The sequence below is a fragment of the Argiope bruennichi genome, chromosome 2 (genome assembly GCF_947563725.1).
Source record: "Argiope bruennichi chromosome 2, qqArgBrue1.1, whole genome shotgun sequence".
NCBI lineage: Eukaryota > Metazoa > Arthropoda > Arachnida > Araneae > Araneidae > Argiope > Argiope bruennichi.
In genome coordinates this window covers 57,135,000-57,155,195 of record NC_079152.1, presented here as the reverse complement: position 1 = coordinate 57,155,195, position 20,196 = coordinate 57,135,000, and the positions used below count along the sequence as shown (strand labels likewise).

Sequence of the window (20,196 nt, the reverse complement as noted above, 5' to 3'; positions counted from 1 at the left end):
TAAGATTCACAAAGTATTTTTTATAATGGGACCTACTACCATGGTTAGAAAAATGACTTGTATCTTCCTAATGCCTCCCAAATATGTTCAACCAGATTCAAATCTGTAGAACATGTTTACCATCCGGTACACAAGTCCTCTACCGAAGGTTATTCTCCATGGACATTGTATCTCCATTGTATTGACAAGAATTGACGTTTTGTAGGATAAAAAAGCCTCCTACAGAAAGCGAAGAAAGTTGTCTGCATAATTAGGGCAACTAGATCAAGAATGTCGCCTGTATATAAATAAGTAAGCATCAAAGGTGCCCCTTAAAAATGTATGCAGATCAGTGCGGCTGCCAGAAGAGTTTCACAGACTTTCTCTCATTGATAGAACAGCAGATCCAACTTTCGCCAGAGTAGTAATTCTTTTGAACCAGTTTTCAAAAAAGTTTTTATTTATTACATAAAATATAGACCTCCATCGAGTGGCACTTCATGGTGTGTGTGCGTGCCCACTTAAACTCTTCTTTTCGGTAAGGTGATATGAAGGATAGACAAACGCCTCACATATAATCTTCTTGAAGTCTTCTGTGTACCGTTGATCTAGATATCATCATTCAAGCAGTTTTGTTGCATTTAGCTACAAATATCAGTCTTCTATAGAATTTGAGCTGAAGGATCTTAGGCTACATTTCCAATAAATTAGTTCCTTCTTAAAAATGCAATTCATTGTCTACGAATTACAGAAAGGCTTACATTAAATTGTCTTTCTAAATATAATTGATTATTTTGCTCATTTTTATTTGCTCAAGGAACAAACCATCGTTATTCTTCAAAAAACTTGGAAGCTTACATGCAGAAAATTTACAACTTGAAATTTTATAATGAAGATTCTGCAGCAGAAATTGCAGGCATTTTTAAAGCTTTTTTTGACCACGTGCCCAAAGACGTTAAAGGATAGCTGATTCACTGACTTGAACATCCTATTAGGTTGTGGGTTTGCTTTTTATATATAAAAAATTGTGTGCAATTTTTTAATTTTATTTTTGGTCATGTAATCGCATTTTTTTCTCATTCTTTAATTTTTGAAACCAATGTAGGAATTTGTTGAAGAGATCAACTAACTATCATAAGAGTTTTAATGGATAGCCTGGTTAAATTTCATTAAAATCTTGATTAATTTTTTTGTCATTCAACCCTTTTAACTGTTTCTGCACTTATGCTCTTTCATTTCTATATAAGCTGCTAAAACCTCGTTTGGCAATAATTATTTCTGATCAGCTGATGATGTATGATCAAGTTTGCTCCTGAGATTACAATATGCGAAAAGTGAAATACGAGTTATAATTTTCCAAGCGTACGTAGTTGCCGCTAAATACTATGAAAGGAGAGCCATTTTTTTTTCTTCAAAATGGATTTCATCGCCACTTGTTTTGAAAATTCCTTATATCATTATATGAGCCGTTTATTTTGAAAATGGGGCAAGTCCATTTTTTGTTATTGCGAGATATTTAAAGGTTTGCGTTTCAATAAATTTAAAAATAATGGTAAGTATTAATAGATATATTTTTTGTATTTTGTGGTACCAGATAATGTAGGTTTATAATTCAATAGTGTTTGCAGTGCTGACTAAAAAAATAAGAGTTCCATTATAACTAAATGAACTTGTCTCACTTTCAGAGTTAAAGAATTATTGCGATAAATAATTTAATTGGGAAATAATATTTCAGTTGCATCAGCCTTTTTTTAAGAATAAAAACAAAACACTATTCAAATTTTTATAAATATTTATTCATTTGATAAAAAAGAAAACAAAACCAAGAATATTCTAGTAGAAAATATAACATAACAACAAACAATTCAGTTTTATTTAGAATTTCAATGAAATTATATATTTCAGTTTATACGTAGGTATAATAAATTTGAATTTATTCATTATTAACATTTTAAAAAATTTATGATGAATGGGAGGTATATATGGTAATAAATCCATCATATCCTTGTATTTTTCAAATATGATGAATCTTCTTTTTTTCTTTCATAAAAGATAATTTTATATTTCTGAAATTACTTGGAATTTTTTACCTTCCTCGATGTTTTGACAAATCGATAATTTTAAATTCAAAATCTCATTATATCGAAGTTTTGTTGAACATTTTGTATGGTGCATCTCTTGTAAATCTGATCCAGCATATAGTTAATCAATTCACGGTTTCTCCATCGGTATTTTTCTTCCTTTTTAGAACCGCTTTTTTCAGAGGTTTTGTTGAAAATAAATTTACATGTTTAATTTCATGTACTAAAAATTTATTATGTTTTCGACAATTTTGTATTACTTTATAGTAATCCTGGGGAATATGCGAGGAACTGGTTTCTGAATTGAATAGTTATTGCATAATTCCACTCCAAAATCACGATCGTTAGGTAGGAATGAATGTCCTGACAATAAAAATTTGTGATCAATGATATTTATTTCGTTGTCACTATACTGAATTGTCGGTGATGGAAGTAAACATTATTATCGACACACAAAATTAAGATATACTTTTTATTATTTATAAAATATTGTACAAACATCGATTTTCAATATCAAAAATAGATAAATAGAAAAACCCTAGATTTCAGACATGATGTCAAACGGCCACATTTCCTTCACCATAGAGCAACCGGAGCTAAATTTTGCCGTAATATATTCGGTCAGAAATAATTTCAGTCTAAGATGGACTTGCACCACTTTCAAAATAAACAGATTTTCAATACTGTTAAGAGCTAAAACTTCCATCTCCCAAATACTAGAATCTAAATATTTTTGTACTATAAATTTTTTTCTCATAAAAAGATCATAACAAGTTTTATCTATAATTGCCATTATCTTCATTTTTTTCAAAAATGGACTTGCCCCACTTTCAAAATAAACGGCTCATATGTCTCTCTCCCATTACTTGTTCCATGATAAAAATTGAATCTGAATGCTGAGATTTGCACTCTGCGCTATTGCACTTGATTATTAAACATTCATTTATTCACATTATACTGTTTAGCAAAACACGCATCGTCTCTGGAAAGTGTTGTATAAATTTAATAATAATTTAATTTAAATTTCTATACTCACTGTTCTGGTTTATCGAGAGGCACATCAGGCTGGGCGGTTCGATGCTGAGAAATCGTCTGCAGTTCGTCTGGGGTCGGTCTCTGAAATGAAATAAGTCTATTAAATTACATTTCCAAACAGCTAAAATGGAAGGATAAATAATTTCAATTAATAGCTCAGATGAACAGGAAATGCATCATTGAAAAAGTCACTGTGCTTGCCTTAAAAATTTTGATTCTATCATTAAGATTAGAAGTTAATAAACCGGAATATATAAACTGACAGATCTTCAAAACGAAATCTATCTTTTAGATAAAGAGCTCTAATTTCCAAAAACGAAATTTTCAATTTTTATTGCAATTACATCTAAACTAAAATTTATGCTGTGATTTGGATGATACAATAAAGTTTCGCAGTGAAAACTTGTTAGTTTGTTTATACGTTCGTAATCTTGCTGAACTTATGAATTATTTATCCTTTCTTTTTAATTAGAAGAAATTTTTATTCTTGATAAATGCTGGTTATACGCTACTTTTAGTTATTATATAATAAGTTGTTTATAATCAAAGCAATACTTTGGTGATTTATTTCCACTATTCAACAACTTAGTGCGTAGTAAGTTGAATTTTCTTGCATTAACTAATCAAACATATCTCAAACAAATAACTTTGAACCATTTTAATAACCTTACATCTTTAATTTTTGATTTTGGCATTTCAAGAAATGTTATCAAAATTTTCGTTTGCTGTTTTAAAAATGTTTTAAAGCAACAATTTAAGTATTTTCGATATGTTTGTTTTTGAAGCCAAATTCATTACTCCAAGTTGATATGAGAACATATCAGAAAGCAGAACAAACTATTCTATAATTTTTGGTTACTACATCAATTATTTTTCTGAATTTTAAAAGGTTTAAAGTAAATCATGAATATCATTTTCAACATAGTGAGGCAGCAAAAACTAAAACTTCATAATCTGCAAATTACTAAAAAGGGATTAATGAAATCACAATTTATTATCTGAAGCCAAGATTTATAAATATAAATAAATTGATTATAAATATAAATAAAAATACTGCAACAATATACTCACTACATCATAGATGGATTGGAGAGTATCTGTGCTAATGACGGATGTATCAAAATTATATAAAGCTGAAAGTGAGAAAGACAAAAATAATAAAATTAAGTTTAAGATTATTAAATATTTCCAAAACATGAGAAATGACATGAAACATTCAATAGGTGCTTGTTTTATTGACATGCTAATCTATAATATCAATAAATTTCTCATATAATAGTAGTTTCACGTATATTTATAGTAGTATAAGTTGAAATAAACATAATGTCCGTGATTGATTTTTAAAAATATTTTTAATTATAGGTTTTATTCATCATGATTTTATAGATTTTATTTATCATCAGAATATATCATTAGTTTATTAAATCGATTAGAGCTTGAGTATTATTGTATTTTCGGAAATAAAATGTTCTGATTACATTGTGATGAGATACTCTTGAGCTATGGGTAGAGTAAAAATAACCCTAGATTTATGAAAATTCTCGAATTATTTTATTTCACTTTTTTCAACTTTAAGCAAACATATTGAAGAAAATTATCTTGGCTTAAAATGTTTTCATCAAAACTTGCAAAAAAATTATTTCATTTATCAAGTTTGCTCTTTAGTTTACTATTATTGTTTCATTTTCTAAATTTTATTTCTCAACATTTTTGTAATAGAAATGGAGTCGCTTTAAAGGAAATCTAAGTACAGTATATATGTAACATTTATACAGCTAACTATATACTAATGTACTACATACTAGTGTAACTATATCTACATTATATATGTAACATTTAAAATTTTTTCTAACATTTTATTTTATAAATAAAATATTTTTGTAAATTGAATCCAAACTTTTGAATACTAATTTTATAGATTGTTTTAGTTCAACAGTTTATAAAAAACCGAATTCAGATATAAATTATAAAAGAAATAGCATGATTATTCTAAAAATGAATAAAAGCAATAATTGAGACTGGATTAGGGAAAGAAAAAAAATTATCCACAGCGACTTTGAAAATATAAAAAGCTCTAACATTTCACTATTTATTTATTTGTTTGTTATTCAGTAATTTTTTTATTTTTTATTCAATAAATTCTGCAACTGGAACAAAAATATTCCACCTCAATTCATTAGTAAGTATTAAATATTAAAACGTCTTAATAATTATGAACACATATTTGTATTGATTTGATTGACAAAAATTGTAAAAAAGAATTATTTTTATAAATTATTTCATTATGCGTGCTTGAATAATTGAATGTAGTTTATTACCATTCTGAATTTCGGATATATCCAAGTGAAGACTTGATATGAGAATGCCTACATTCTGGGATCGTTTCTGATCTAGGAGTTTAGCAACCTAAAGGTAAAGCAAAAATAATTAACGTCATACTGCCTCAATATAAAATTTTAATGAGTTTTTTTTACAATTCTTTTTCAAATTTTTTTTAACGAAATAATCATTTTTATGAGTATGGAAACGAACCCATTCTAGATAAAATTAATAATAATTGTGGTGGCATGAAGATCATTATGATCCGTGCAGTGGAAGCAAGAGGCCCCATGTTTTCGGGAACATTTTTTTAATGATCACATTTCACACAAAACAAACACGAAGTCAAGACAAGACGTTAGCGCGCGCACTTCTCTAACAGAACAGCATCTCATCTCATTATAATAACAATTGCAGTGCACCATGGGATGCGTACTTAATCAGGCATCGCCATCTATTATTCAAAAGAGAAGATAGAGTAATGCAATTTAAAATATTCCACGGATAGTGAGACTTGGAAACCTGCTATAAGTTGCATACATTAAATTTATTAAGACTAGTATATAATTTAAAATAAGTCTTTTATATATTTTTTATAGTTGAACTCACAACAATGAGTTACATTTTTTTTAATTACCTCTTTCGCTTTCGAATTGTTGTTGTGCTTTGGTTCTGTGGGGCTCTTCTTTTTGGTTTGTTTTGAAAATAATTCTTCGAATTCTTCCCAGTTCTTCAGATCTGCCTCCTTCAGATTGTCCCACAGACACTCACTGTCTCTGAAATTTCATTTTTAAAATTATGAAAAAATTGAGTAAACTGAAAGTAAAATGCACATTTTAGTTAAAATTGCTTGTAAGTTACTAGAATGAGAAATGAAAAGCAAGTTTTCTAGGAAATGAAATCTCTAGTTTTGAGATAACATGAAGTAATAAGCATTGATATATCCTATTCTGAATGAAAATTTTAGATAAGATTGCTATATCTGAATGTAGTCTTGCATTCATTTCGGTGGTAACTAATTTTAAATACAACACTTTCATATAAACCATTCATTGTTTATAAAATAGTTAATGAAAATGTGGATGCCTTTCTTGGATTTCTTTTATTGCTCGAAATATGACAATTCTCTATAAGTCGTAGTCTATAACATAAAAACTTTTCTTACTTTTCTGCCGCAGCAGGGGTATTTATCTGAATTCTTGTCCAATATAGAGGTCTCATGGGTTGCTTCGGAATGATAGCAGGTTTTCTAACTGCAAATTGACAAAAAAATATTATGTTTTTGAATCATTTAAATTTAAAAGAAAATTTTCTTAAGTTATCAACAAAAACATTTACCTATATATGGCTGTGGTGGAGGTGGTGCTCCAAATCCTGGAGGAGGTGGAGGTGCTCCACAACCTGGGGGAGGTGGAGGTGGTGGCGGACCACATCCAGGCATAGGAGGTGGTGGTGGAGGAGGTGGTGGTCCGCATCCTGGCATCGGAGGTGGAGGGGGTGGTGGAGGAGGCGGTCCACATCCTGGCATTGGTGGTGGCGGTGGTGGAGGCGGTGGTATTCCACTGCCAGGCGGAGGAGGTGGTGGTGGTGGAGGAGGTGGTATTCCACTTCCCGGTGGAGGTGGTGGAGGAGGAGGAGGTGGCGGTATATTACTTCCAGGCATGGGCGGTGGTGGCGGTATACTACTTCCAGACATGGGTGGTGGTGGCGGTGGTGGTGGAGGAGGAATGAAACTTGTACCGGGCATGGGTGGAGGTGGTGGTATTGAGCTGGAACCTGGCATTGGTGGTGGAGGTGGAATTCCAGCACAAGAATTTGTAGGATGTGATATGGAAGCTGTGTTAGATGGTGAGCTGGACGATGACGCATCAGAAGTAGGAACTGAGCCTGGCTGAAGTTCTGGTAAAAAATCTGTCTGGGTGGAAGCCAGGCTCACTTTTAAGTTTGAGCAACGTTCACAGAGCATGGCATTTGGTGGTTCGTTTGACACATCAGTTTTTGCTTCATGCTCCTCTGGTAAAAGTGTGGACGAACATAGTGAAAAGGACGAAACACTTCCGGATGGCCTGTAAAAATATGTCTTTCGGTCGGTGACAAGGGAGGGAAGGATCTCCGACATATCTGATCTTGTCCTTGGCAGACCCCTGATGACATCAGGGCCCGTGTCTTCTGTCTGCACCCAGGCCGAAGCTCGGCCGAGAGGTGAACACCCATTGTCAGTCTGTACGCTTTTGCTCCAACATCGGATGCTTTCAGTCTGACAGTACCGAGACCTGGAGAGAAGGGAGACGGAGGATGCGATGTCGTATTGGCTGGAGGAAGATAGAGTGGGTCTGGGAGGTTCCGTCTGCGTTGAAGCACAAGGGGAATGGGGTGAAGTTGGACAGGACATATATTTGGCTCTCTTCGTAAGCTCCTCGATTTCCGTTAATGTTTGGTATTTCTCCAATTGTAATTCTAACCTGTAAATATTCAGTTTTACACCAGAATAAATATTCAATCATAAATTTCATGCTAAAGTTCACAACTAATATAGTTAATAAATACAATGCTGAAATTGCTAAATTCGGGAATTACTGTGTATTAAAATATTTCACAACATAAACTTAAATTTTCACTTCACTTACACCAAGGTGATGTTAACATTTTGAAAGAAAAACAATTTCAATTTTAACCAAAAATTAAGAGATAGATAAAAAAAATTGCTAATCACTTACCTAGCTACTCTTTCATCATAATCTATTCGGTGAGCTGGTTTAAAATGGAAGACGGACGTTTTTTCTCGTTCCTAAAAATATTTAAATTTTATTCTTTGTTCTGAAAAGTGATATTTTCATTGAAATAATTTCATACATATAAAGAAGACTTAAAAAAAGGACATTCGAATAGAAATTGCCTTTGAATGTTGAAATCCGATAACAGCTCTTATTGGATGGAAGAATATAATCATCGTAAGTTAATTAGAAAATAATTACTGAAATGGATTATAATTCCAAAACAAGTGAATTATTTAAGAATGGTGAAAGTGAATTTAATTTTTAATAAAGCGAAATTTCTTTTTTAATCATTATTTCCAGATTTATTATTTTTTCTTGTGAGTTTAACTTGAATTAAGAATTATGTTAAAATTAAACGCACTTTTTTATTAGACGAAAACTTCAAAAGGGAAATTTATCTGTCCATGTGCATGAGCAAGATGATAATTAGAAACGAAATGAATTAGATGAATTAAAATTATCATTAAGTTTTATCATTAGATTCCTAGAAATCCTTCAAAGAGTTGAATGTCTGTCAGATTTTTTTATTAGCGAACATGTTGTGTTGTGTTGTGATTTATGGCACTTTACAAACCCACTGACAGTTATCAGCTAACATGTGATAACGATAGGTCAAAACCTCGATAATCTAATAGATTGATTATATGATTGGTTATACGATTTCTAGATTAAAATTTTAGTTTTGGTGTGCTACAATTTGGTTTATATCTAAAATCTGTGTAATCTGCTTTCCTGTTTGTTTTTTCATGTATAAAGGAGAGTGTTGTACCATTGTCCACGTCTGTCTATGTTGGCAATGGGAAACAATTTTCTTCGCTTAGTACAAAGATTGACTGTTTTAAAAGTTTATTATTTCTATAATGCAAGAAATCTATTAGAAATCCATTATTTCTATAACGCAAGGACTTTTTAAGAAGTGATTACATTTTTGGACCGAAACAAGTGAAATCGTGAAATATTGATGATAATTTCATTTGAAATTCATTAGTTCTTAAACATGTGTAAATTATATTTATGGCCTAACTCATATGATTGTTAAGGATTTGTAGAAAGTTACAAATTCTTATGGTAACTTTTTTCCTTTATCGCAAAAGTTCTTTTGTCACTGCTACTCTTGTGAAATTTACAGGGATTGCCTCATTGTAGTAACCAGAAGTAGTTATCTATCATGCTGATATTTTCCTAGATATCGTCTCTCCTTTTTCTTTATATTTTAGCGAAATCTTTTACCTGGTACCTAAATTTTCAGGAAAGTAACCCAATGAATCGAGAAAACAAGCATTTAAGCTCATGCTACAGCTTAAAATCTTGGAATTTTTTTTTACCATTTCGTCCGCAACACATTTGTTGTTTTCAAGAAAGCTAATAATTAAAGATTTCTTGGCCTTTCTTTCGTTTGTTTCCATTTTAGTGTCCATATCTTCGTCTTTCATTATTTTCCTGATGTCTGGTCCTACAAATAGACTTTGTCTCAATTTTGCTTTGGACATATCCAATAACTGGCCACAAAAATATCTGCAGCATTCATCTTTTGATAATGCCTTAAAAAGTTGTTTCATAATATTCAGTTTTATATAAAATGGTGGAAATAACTTTTTTCGGATCAACCAGATTTTCTTTTTAAATATTTTAGACAACAGGCTCTAATATCTTCCCGATTAGCCATAGTTTTCTTTATGTAATATTATTTTTTTTTTGTTTCGGATACCCCGTTCACAAAGAAAACGTGAAAATTTCATGCATCCTTTCTGTCGAACAAGTGATGTAGAAACCACTTTAAGATGGCCGCAAACTGACCATTTATAATCTGAGTATGAAAATTAATTCAGGAAAAAAAAAGAAAAAATCAAGATTTTCAGACAAATATTCCAGATTGAAATAGTTTCTTATCTCTTATTCAATAGTTTAATCCATCATTTTAACTCTTTAAGTCCATAAATATGTTTATGGACCTCATATAAATAATAAATTCGTAAAAACAATAATAAATTGCTATTTTGGTTAAAACTGTACCTGATGGAATTTTTTCATTATTTTTTTTATAAATCAGCACCCAAAAGATTATTAAAGAACGCCATTTGCTTTATCAGCAATTTTTTCATTGCAGACCTGTGAAATTATTTAACAAAATCTGTTATTATTTTAAAGAAATGCTTAATGCAACAGATAAAAATATTTATCCAGTTTCATAGTAAAAAGTATGTATTACAAACACAAACTTTTGACTCTTAACATTTTTGATACAATTAAAAAATACAATTAATGTATGTATACTACAAACAAACTAATAATCTAATTTTGTGTAAACCCTGATTTTTCTATCCCAAACCATAAAACGAGTTACTGAGATTTAAATATAGAAATGAGCCATGTTATTCCTTTGATCACTATCATGTGTTGTTCTTTTTGATCAGGACCAAGGTCATTATTTCTTATTTAGAGGAATCGAGGGATTCTTCATCCTAGATCATATTCTCAAATTGTGAGACAGACAACAATTTGTGTGTCTGCTGTCTTATGGTCAGGGATTTCCACTTAAATCTTAAGAAACCATTGTTATGTAAGGAAGGTAAATAGGTTTTGGGAGCTCGAAGCAAATTTTTTCTTTTCATTCTCTATGTTATAAACATACTGCAATGCACAATTTGATATACAATATAGCATAATGTGATCGAAGTGATTTAATCTTTAGAATTACGATTACTTGATTATAATGATTATGATTATTTTCTTACAAAACAGCTTTCCTATTTTTAAATTGCATTTCAGTTTTCAGAATACTTTATAAGATTACTTCTCTTCATTTCTTTAAGCACTGTATAGATCATATTTATTCAGGTTATGGGGGAAAATTTACTGTTACTCCTCCATATCCACGAAACTCATGTAACGAACTAAAATATTTCTGTTATTGAGATAACCAAAAAAGTGATATGATTGTCATGATCTTTAATCCTCACAACAATCATCGAATACATTTGTTTGATTCAAAATTTATTATAACCATGCAAGGAATAATTGGATTTTTAACATCATAGTGGTGAACCTGTTATAATATATGATTTGGCTAAATTAAGTTACTATCAATCAGATTTCTAATGGTTATAATAATAGATTTCCCTTTGATAAGAATATTTTAACTAATGATGAGTTTCTGTCTTCATTTATAACTAACTGACTGACCAATGATTCATCCTGATCTCCTGCATGATATGGCCATTTTAAGTTTGTAAATAAAGGAATAAATAAGTAAAAGTAAAGAAAGACGAACAGCTAAACCAAAGATTATCAAAAATAGTCCTAAAAGACTAGCCGTACAGGCATTGAAATCAAACGATGCTGCCAAAAACTAAACATAGAAAAGGGACTCAAGCAATGCAAAAAGCAAAACAAACAGGTTTGTCTCAAGCATTTTGGGAACAAACGAAAAAAGAATTCTAATAATAGTGTTAATCTTTTTTTCCAAATTAAATTTCAATAAGTATTTTCATTTTTTATTAAACAGCAACATAATGAGTATATATGGCCGGGAGAGCCTGGTTGGTAGGGCGTTGGATTCGCGTCCCTTGGGTTGCGAGTTCGAACCCCGCCGACCGAAGACTCTCCGCGTGTGTGGCGGCTGGCTCACGTATAAATTTTCCATGGTCACAAAGTCCTCCATATCGAGAGTAATACCACTGAGAGTACTGGATCAGGGGTGATCGTTCTCTGATTAGGTCTAAATTACGATCTGGGGATGAGTGAGTGAAATGCATGAATGAAGTCCGCCCCGTAAAAAAGGCCTGTGACGTGTGTGTAGCTTAGCCGTACTCTTGGCCCTAGATGGCACTACTGCAAAAACAACAGACGCACCCGTCGCTTAAAATCACTAACTTCTAAAGTCAGTGAGCTTGTCTATGACAAGTGCCATTAAAAACAACAACATGATGAGTATATTTTAAAAGGAACTTGATATTCTGAAAGGGAATATGAGAAAAGAAAATTTGAGGCATAAGTAAACATAATTATTTATAATTTTACTTGAAAAAAAATGATTTTCTCATTTGTGTCTTCTTAGACCACTCCTGTAAAAGGTACAATACTGTGTTGTAACTTTGGCCACTGTGTAAAGATTTTAAAAGAATGATTAAAAATATTAAAATTGGAATTTTCTAACTTTTAAATTATGTAATAAATGAAAAGTTAAGCAGAGTTAAAAGCATCATTCGCAACAGAATTGTGAATTGACATACGAAGTTAATAAAAAAAATAATATTGAAAATCAGTGAAACGTACAACACTCTCCCTCTATATGAATACTATATCTATAAAGAACAAGAGACTAGAAAAAATTTTACATCACAATTTGAATGAAATTGCATAATCTATATCATATTTGGAATGGATTCGGCCAACAGATAGAGGTATACAAAATGCCTACTCGTTTTTCATTATTATTTTAGAAAGTAATGCAAACTCTAAACTCACTTTATTGTTTATATGTAAGATAAAACCAAGTGAAACACCCTATTATTGGCAACTAACATTTATTAGAGAATGTTCACAAGTGTGTACAAAATGAAATTGTGTGTTAGAAATTCATAAGTACTTACAAAAACTAAACATGCAATTTTATTCAAAATTACAAAAAAATGGCAAACATCTGTAATATATGTAAAATGTAATTACTCAATGTTGTGAAATATGTGTAAAAATTTACTTCATATGTTAACTTTACACTATCAAATGATGCATGTTTACTCTCTTACATCATTACCTTTTAAAAATTAGTTTTGAACAATATAGTAGCAATTTCCATAGACTTCATTCATTTATGATTTGAATCAAGAAATGATTAATAAAAAAATTTAAATAAATACTTTTGCATTCAAGAAATATAACATTTTAATTACAAATGTTAATTTGAAAACAATTTCTAATTTTTAAAAGATTTTATTACTTAAATTCATTTATATAGATTTACAAAACTGGGACCGAAGGATAAAAAAAAAGTGTATATTGTAGGATGAAGAATTAATAGAAACATTGTTGATCCTCACACATAATTGCACGATAATGTTAAACAGCTGGTGTTTGAATGAGAAATGTATAGAAGTCTAGCTTTAAACAATTTTAAAAGTTGCAAAAAAATAAATTCAGCTGAATTATTGCAAACTATATCTGATCTATATTCATGCCCCAAAAATGATTGACCTTAACCCGATGTAAAGTTGTAATGATAACTCCAAAGATCAGTTCTCACAAATTTGGCGAATTTAATCGTGAAACCAATTCCTATTTATTAAAAGATTTGATCAAGATGTTTGGAAAATATTTTAAAATTCTAAACAAAGGCAAAGAATATAAAAAAAATATGCTTTACATTCAGCGAATAATGTGCCCATTTCGAAATTGAATAAAATTTCGGGCAAAATGTAAAAAACAGCCAACAGCTGCATTTTAAAGTGAAATTGATCAAGAAAATTAACTTTATGATCTAATCTAAAGAAGAAAAATAGATTTTTTTCCTCGTCTGATTAAGAAAAGATTTTATAAGTTCTTGTGAATTCGAGAGTATATTTTTTTGCTTTTAATTAAACTGAACTTGCTCTAAATAATATTTGGAAAAATCGAAATATTTTTATAGAACAGCGAAGTAAAATTGAAAACACTACAAACTGAATTGTTAACTAGCAAGTTTCATTAATACAACCTTAAAAAATCATTTTATAAATTGTTTACCACTATCTTTAAATTATATAGAGCTATTTTCATCTCTTTTACTAAACAATTTATTTCATGGCTTTTAAAAGCAAGCTTTTTAGTATGAGGTTACAGATTTTTTTTAGTTACACATTAATAATTTTTTTTAATTATTTGAATGTATTAGTTTATTTAAATAAAATATCTGAACATTTAAAATGTATAGCAGGCAACCTTAGTACTTAACTTTCTTTCCATAGTTTGCATTATCTTGTTTTCTACTAAAAAGTGGCCTTTGTTCCTTCTACTCTTTCAAAAAGGGAACTGCTTATTCACTCTAACAATACCTTTTCAATAGGCTGAGACGCTTTATTTTTCTGGATTTTTTTTCCTAAAATATTGAGAAATGTTTCAGTAGAGTCATATCACGCGGCACCATAATCACGTGGCTAATGCCACCGTATATATGCCATCCAGCTGCATATTCCCCTCTGGGTTTATGACAAAGCGATGTGTTTCACAAGTATTAAGAGGACAGCATATGTTACTTCCAGTATATATAGAACTATAGCGATAGACTTGTAATAGAAAAAAGTGTCGTAGTTTCTTTGTCATATTTATATCTATAAATTGAACTCAGAAAGCTAACTGATATCAGAATAATAATCAATTAGTATGAAACTTTACAGATAATCATTAGTCCTCAATTATATTCTCTTTAAAATTATTAATGATCCTGTATACTTTTAATAACTTTCTTAAATAAACTACAAACTTCTTCACTTTTTTCTTGAATTACAAACTGAAAACTTAAAAACCAATGATTATTTTTAGGCAATTAAATATATTTTGCAACATTTTTTTTTTTAATTTTTGTTTGGTCAATTGGCACAAATTTCTCAATTTCTTTAAAAAATTTAGAAACAGAAAGCTTCAAAAAGTAAATTTCTTTTATAAAATTTTACCGTGGTGCTATTCAAACTATTATGGGCATTTTGATTTTTCACTAAGATGTTAATAAATTTTTTAATGATTTCTTGTCAAACTATTCTAAGACTAAAGCTTGATTGGAGTAGAATTTTAGTTGTTTTATTAGCTATCAGTTTATATTTTTAACGAATTTTAAATTACACATCTGATTTTTTTAAACGATAAAACAAAATCGCTATTAACTGCAATGTTTTAAAAATGACTCAGTTAGTTTACATTACTAGCATTTAGTTATTTACTACTATTTTATAGATATTTGTAAACCACATATTTAATATTATGTTCTATTTATCTTTTTATTCTTTATTTTAATTCTTAAAATTAGTGTTAGTTTTTTGTAAGTAAGTTCCTCTTCATCCTTTTGAAGCAACTAAGTTAGCATTGCAACAATTCTTCAAACCTAGAAAAGATGTTTAAAAACACGAACAATTCTAAACAAATATAAAGTATCTACTACAATCACTGCTTGTCAGCTAATTTCTGAACAGTTAGTAAATAGACATACATTTCTACTTATTAAATGATGTAAAGAATTATGTTTCATGTTGTTTCCATTAATAAATGTCTTTCTGAAAAATCAAATCTGAATTTTTAAACAGTTGGTCCTTTCGTCATATTAATATTTAGTAAAATATTCATGAGAAATTAACATTTGGTTTTCTTTTTTTAATTCTTCGGCAACGAAAACTTATTGTGTTATGGAAAGTTTTAAATTTCCTTTTTTTTGTCAAATACAGTCTTTTTTTTATATTTAAAGCTTTGTTTGTTGATTAGCTGATCCCCCTCGAACCTATCGTTTAAATATTGGGTAACTTGAGGTAGTCCATATCGTATTAATGTGGAAAAATTTATTCTTTATATAAATAACGTAATATGAAACATTTAGGATCCAGAAAACTTCCCATTTATAATACATATTTTCAAATTTATCTACCTTTTCCAAAGAATATATTTAAATAACTTGAATTTTCAAACGAAATTTGACAATTAGAATTTTACCAAATTTGCATTTTTCAAATCAAAATACCTTACGGGAATCAAGATAATTTTTACAAGCATGAAATTCAAGAAAGGAAGAAAGATATCGCGCATTTGAAAAACGAATGAAATACAAAACAGAGAGCACAGCCCTGGACAAAAGGATGAAATCTGGATGTTTTCCAAATCTATTATAGATAAGAAATGTAGGATACAAAAGAAAAAAAAATTGAATGCATTATTTATCTCAAATCAACTCCTGAAGGTTAGTTTGCAAATAGGAAACTATTTTTAGAAAATTTTCATTATTTAAGAGATCTGCCATAAATATAAAGTAAACTCAATTGAAAAGAAAATTTCTATTTTGTTCTAGGAAACTACTTTCCTGGAATAAGAATTTGTCGATGGCAAAATGAATGCAGCCAGAGGCAATTTTATTTCCCGAAACGAAAGATAATTTTTCACTTCGTAATTTTTGCGTCAAAGAATTATATATAGAGTCTCTCTTTCAATTTGACATGAGTTCAATCAAGATATATGAAAATTTTGATTGCAGTAAATTGTTACGAATATTTTGTTAATCTGATAAAAAACGAATTGGATATCCTTTTTTTTGTTGTCTCGCTCTGTAATTCTAAACACTGCGATTTACAAGGCTGAGTTTCAATTGTGAGTTTCGAAAGAATTATTAGAGATTTATGCATATTTTATAAAGACCCTTAGAAACTCTTCATCAATGCAAATTTCGAAATTTTTTTCTCAAAATGCTAAGGCTTAGTCGGCAAAGAAATTTCTTCAGCTTTTTAGTTTTATTTTATCTATGTCTATCATATTAATTATGTCTATGAAATTAGACATAATTAGAATTCTTACAAACCAAATTATTATTTTGCAATAGGTCATTAAGCATAACTACAATTTTCTGTTATTTGTGAAAATGAGAAACATTTCAAAAACTAGGAGAAAAAAAAATATAATGATTTCGAAAAATATAATGATATAATTAAAAAAATATAATGATTTTCTTTTGCTTTTAAGCTAGGGTTAAAGTATTCAAAAAGATTAATCATAATTAATATTCAGTTAATAAGAATCTTGCAAAAAGCTTATGGTTAAGTTAAAAAGAAAATCTGTACAGCCTATTGTTTGTTTAATAATATATATAATAAACGTATAATGAAATTTTACTTTACGTTTTTTTAGGGTTAAAACATTTAGAGTGAACTTTTTCGCCTTTTGGCTGCTGCATATCGAAACGTTGGATGGAAAAAACTATTTGTCAATTTGCAACTAATTTTAAATAGGAAATTTTGTAGCTGAATCAAACCATATGCTTTATAATTAGAGACTATGCCACAGAAGTAGAAAATTGCTTTACAATGATCTTCGTTAGTATCTAATTTTCAGATACTAGGCAATGTAAAAATAACAAAGTTATAAAGTTTTAGTTAGAACTTCCCAATGATTAACTCCAAAACGGAATGAAATTTTATCCTCTCCATGAACAACATTAATTCTAGCAAGTAAAAAAATGATAAAATATTCGATACAACATATACATTACTAGGTACGAAAAGTTAATACTATTGTGCTTGCTATTTGATAAATATAAAACCTGCAACATTTTCACCTATTATATAGATTTTATTTGAATATTTTTTGTGAAGGGGAACCTTTTCTTTTGTTCTGCCTCCTGCAACAAATTCCTGAATGCTAGCTATTCTATTTCGAACATATTTCAATAACTTCAAGAGGAATGTTTGACCACTCACCTTTAGCCTGTGATCGTGAAGATCAGCGATGACCTCCCTCAGCTCCCGTTCCGAATAGGCCGGAGAGACTGGCGATTTCGGGGGCCAGGCACTTGGAGACAGGCGACCTGGTGTCTGGTAGGCCGAGGGAGGGGCAGAGTTTTCAAGTTTAGACCACTGGTACATCTCATCCGGCTGCGAAGAGAAGCAGAAATTAATTTAAAATAAAATATATTATCCTTATCAAAAAATAATAATAAACCTTAAATACAAAAGTACACAGTTTCATTCTGGAAAAGAGCCTGAACTCGAAAAGCCCTTAAGTGAATTCGTTAGACTTAAAATATTTGATTGTTTTCCTTAGTTTTCAATATTACATGCGTCTAAAAATCAAGAATTTTAAGAATATGAGGATTTAAGAAACGAAAAGAAAACTTGTCTTTGAATCTAGAGAAAGAAAAAAAAACCTTTTTCAGAATGATGATGCTCAGAAACTTTTTGAACAAACTTTAACATTTTTTTATTTTTATTTTCTAAATGAAATTGTTTTTATCTCAATATTTTATCGTCGTGTTCAAAATTATCAATTTGCGGATAGAATTCAAGAGAACATATCATAATGACATTCAGTGTAGTCTTTGCCCAATTCTGTACACAAGTCATTACTTTCTTTGTTAAAAAAAGTTCTTTCTTGCAGTGTGCAGATTTTTATTCACTTATCTCTTTTAAAAATGGTTAAATACATTTCACATAATTTTACTACAAAGGAAAAAAGACATTCACGTTTGGTAATTTAAAAGCATTAAAATACACTTGTAGAATCTTTGTTCATTTCATATTTGAGTTTCATTTAAGTTGTAAAAATAAATTTCTTATAAGATAGCATGAGAGTTGATTAGTACATTTGGAAAACAGAATTGTAGTTGATAAAATTGTTTGTAATAATTAATCTCTGAAGGAAATATTCGCTAAAAGTAAAAAAGAAAAAGAAGGAGAAAACGTATAATATGTTTGCAAATCTCTTGTAACAGGAATGAAATTTAATATTTTAGGACTAAGCTCTGATAGTGGAGAGTCACGCATCCAGTTTTTTTTAATTCATTGTTGACATATAACTTTACTTTGCTCTATCTAATTACGCTTTTTTTATTTAGAGCTTTTAACGTGCTTACTTTTCCTATCATTAGTAGCATTCATATATTGTAAATATTGCATAACATTAAAAATATTCTATAATATTGCTGAATCGAATGACATAACATCGCACAGTTATTGTACACTATTTTGCAACATGTTGTAATTCCTGGGATTAGTACACATTTTTCAGAACAACACTGCGATATTCTTACGATATTGTTCGGTATTCAGAATATCGAACACCACCATGGAGACCGTCTGATTTTAAACAGCGATTATGTCCAAAAAAGGAAATTCAACTTTGGTCGGAGCACATTAAATGCCAAAACGCTTCGTTTGTTGCGCGATAATGAAGATGTAGGGGAAAGAAACATTCGGTTAGCGAATATCAGAGGAAGAATATCCACATTTAGGGAAAGCGAGCGAAGTAACCGTCTCTCTTTAAATCGCACTGCAATTAAATTACAGTGACAGAATGAATCTCATGAGGAGCGAAGTCATCGCCTTTCTGCAAACAGAGAAAGACATTTAAATTGGAGATAGAGGATAAGAGGTGAAAGAAAACCTTTCTGATATTTGGTCCTAAAAGGAGTACTCCGTCCTGAATTATGAAGCATGTGTGGATTACAGAAATGATGCTTCGGTTTCAATAGGAATAATGTCTATAGTCTGATCATATTGTTCACTTTTTACTAATGAACACCATCTTTACCCCAGACCAAGTTTATTATTCAATGGACACAGTTGTGGATAGTGAAGAAGCTTTCATTATCCAATTGGATTTTTAAATTTTCTTAATACATCGGGTCTCCCCTCCCCCACAAACTAATTTTAAAAGTTGGTGCTCCTATTGGCTAAACTTTGATATACAGTCATTTGGCGCCTTGCGAGGTTGGCAATTTTTTGGTGGCTCTTTGTTTGGGGTTACACTGCCGCCATTTTTTTACTACTGTTTTACTGTATTTTGATCTTTTCTGTTCATTTCCTTTGAATTTTTTCTGTTGTACATACTCTTTGTGCTTATTTTCCCTATTTTCGATTAAACTTTTTTTGTGTGTGCATTCTATTTTACTGCATTTATTGATTTTTTTCTATATTTCCGTTAATATGCTGCGGCGTTCATCGGGACCTTACGCTTGGAAACGTTATTGCTGCCGTTCGCGCCACAATCGGCCATTTCACTAGAATTTGGAATCAAACTATTTGTTTTGGCGAAAATGATTGAATATCAAAGTTATTCCTTGAAGTAGTGCTTTTAACTGGTCCTGGTGCTGGAGAATCAGTTTTAATACCAAAGATCCTTCTCATTACAACAGATTTACCGTTTTCCTTAAAACGTGTTTAGTTCCCAGTCAGGCTCTGTTTCGCCATGACAATGAATAAAGCTCAAGCACAAACGTTTCACACTGTTGGAATTGATTTAAGCTAAGAATGTTTTTCTCATGGACAACGTTATGTGGTACTTTC

General features: G+C 30.2%; 1 protein-coding gene across 2 annotated transcripts in view; it reads right to left on the bottom strand.

Annotated features, from left to right (window-relative positions):
- LOC129962037 (formin-2-like) overlaps positions 1-20,196 on the bottom strand; it is a 107,647-nt gene that overhangs the window by 16,113 nt on the left and 71,338 nt on the right. For both annotated transcript variants that reach the window (XM_056075723.1, XM_056075722.1), the window contains exons 12-19: positions 17,614-17,787; positions 8,132-8,202; positions 6,753-7,876; positions 6,580-6,667; positions 6,052-6,190; positions 5,414-5,501; positions 4,167-4,228; positions 3,097-3,176 (exon numbers count right to left, since the gene is read on the bottom strand). In XM_056075723.1, coding sequence (XP_055931698.1) covers positions 3,097-3,176; positions 4,167-4,228; positions 5,414-5,501; positions 6,052-6,190; positions 6,580-6,667; positions 6,753-7,876; positions 8,132-8,202; positions 17,614-17,787 — 1,826 coding nt within the window. The remainder of the gene's footprint in view (positions 1-3,096; positions 3,177-4,166; positions 4,229-5,413; positions 5,502-6,051; positions 6,191-6,579; positions 6,668-6,752; positions 7,877-8,131; positions 8,203-17,613; positions 17,788-20,196) is intronic.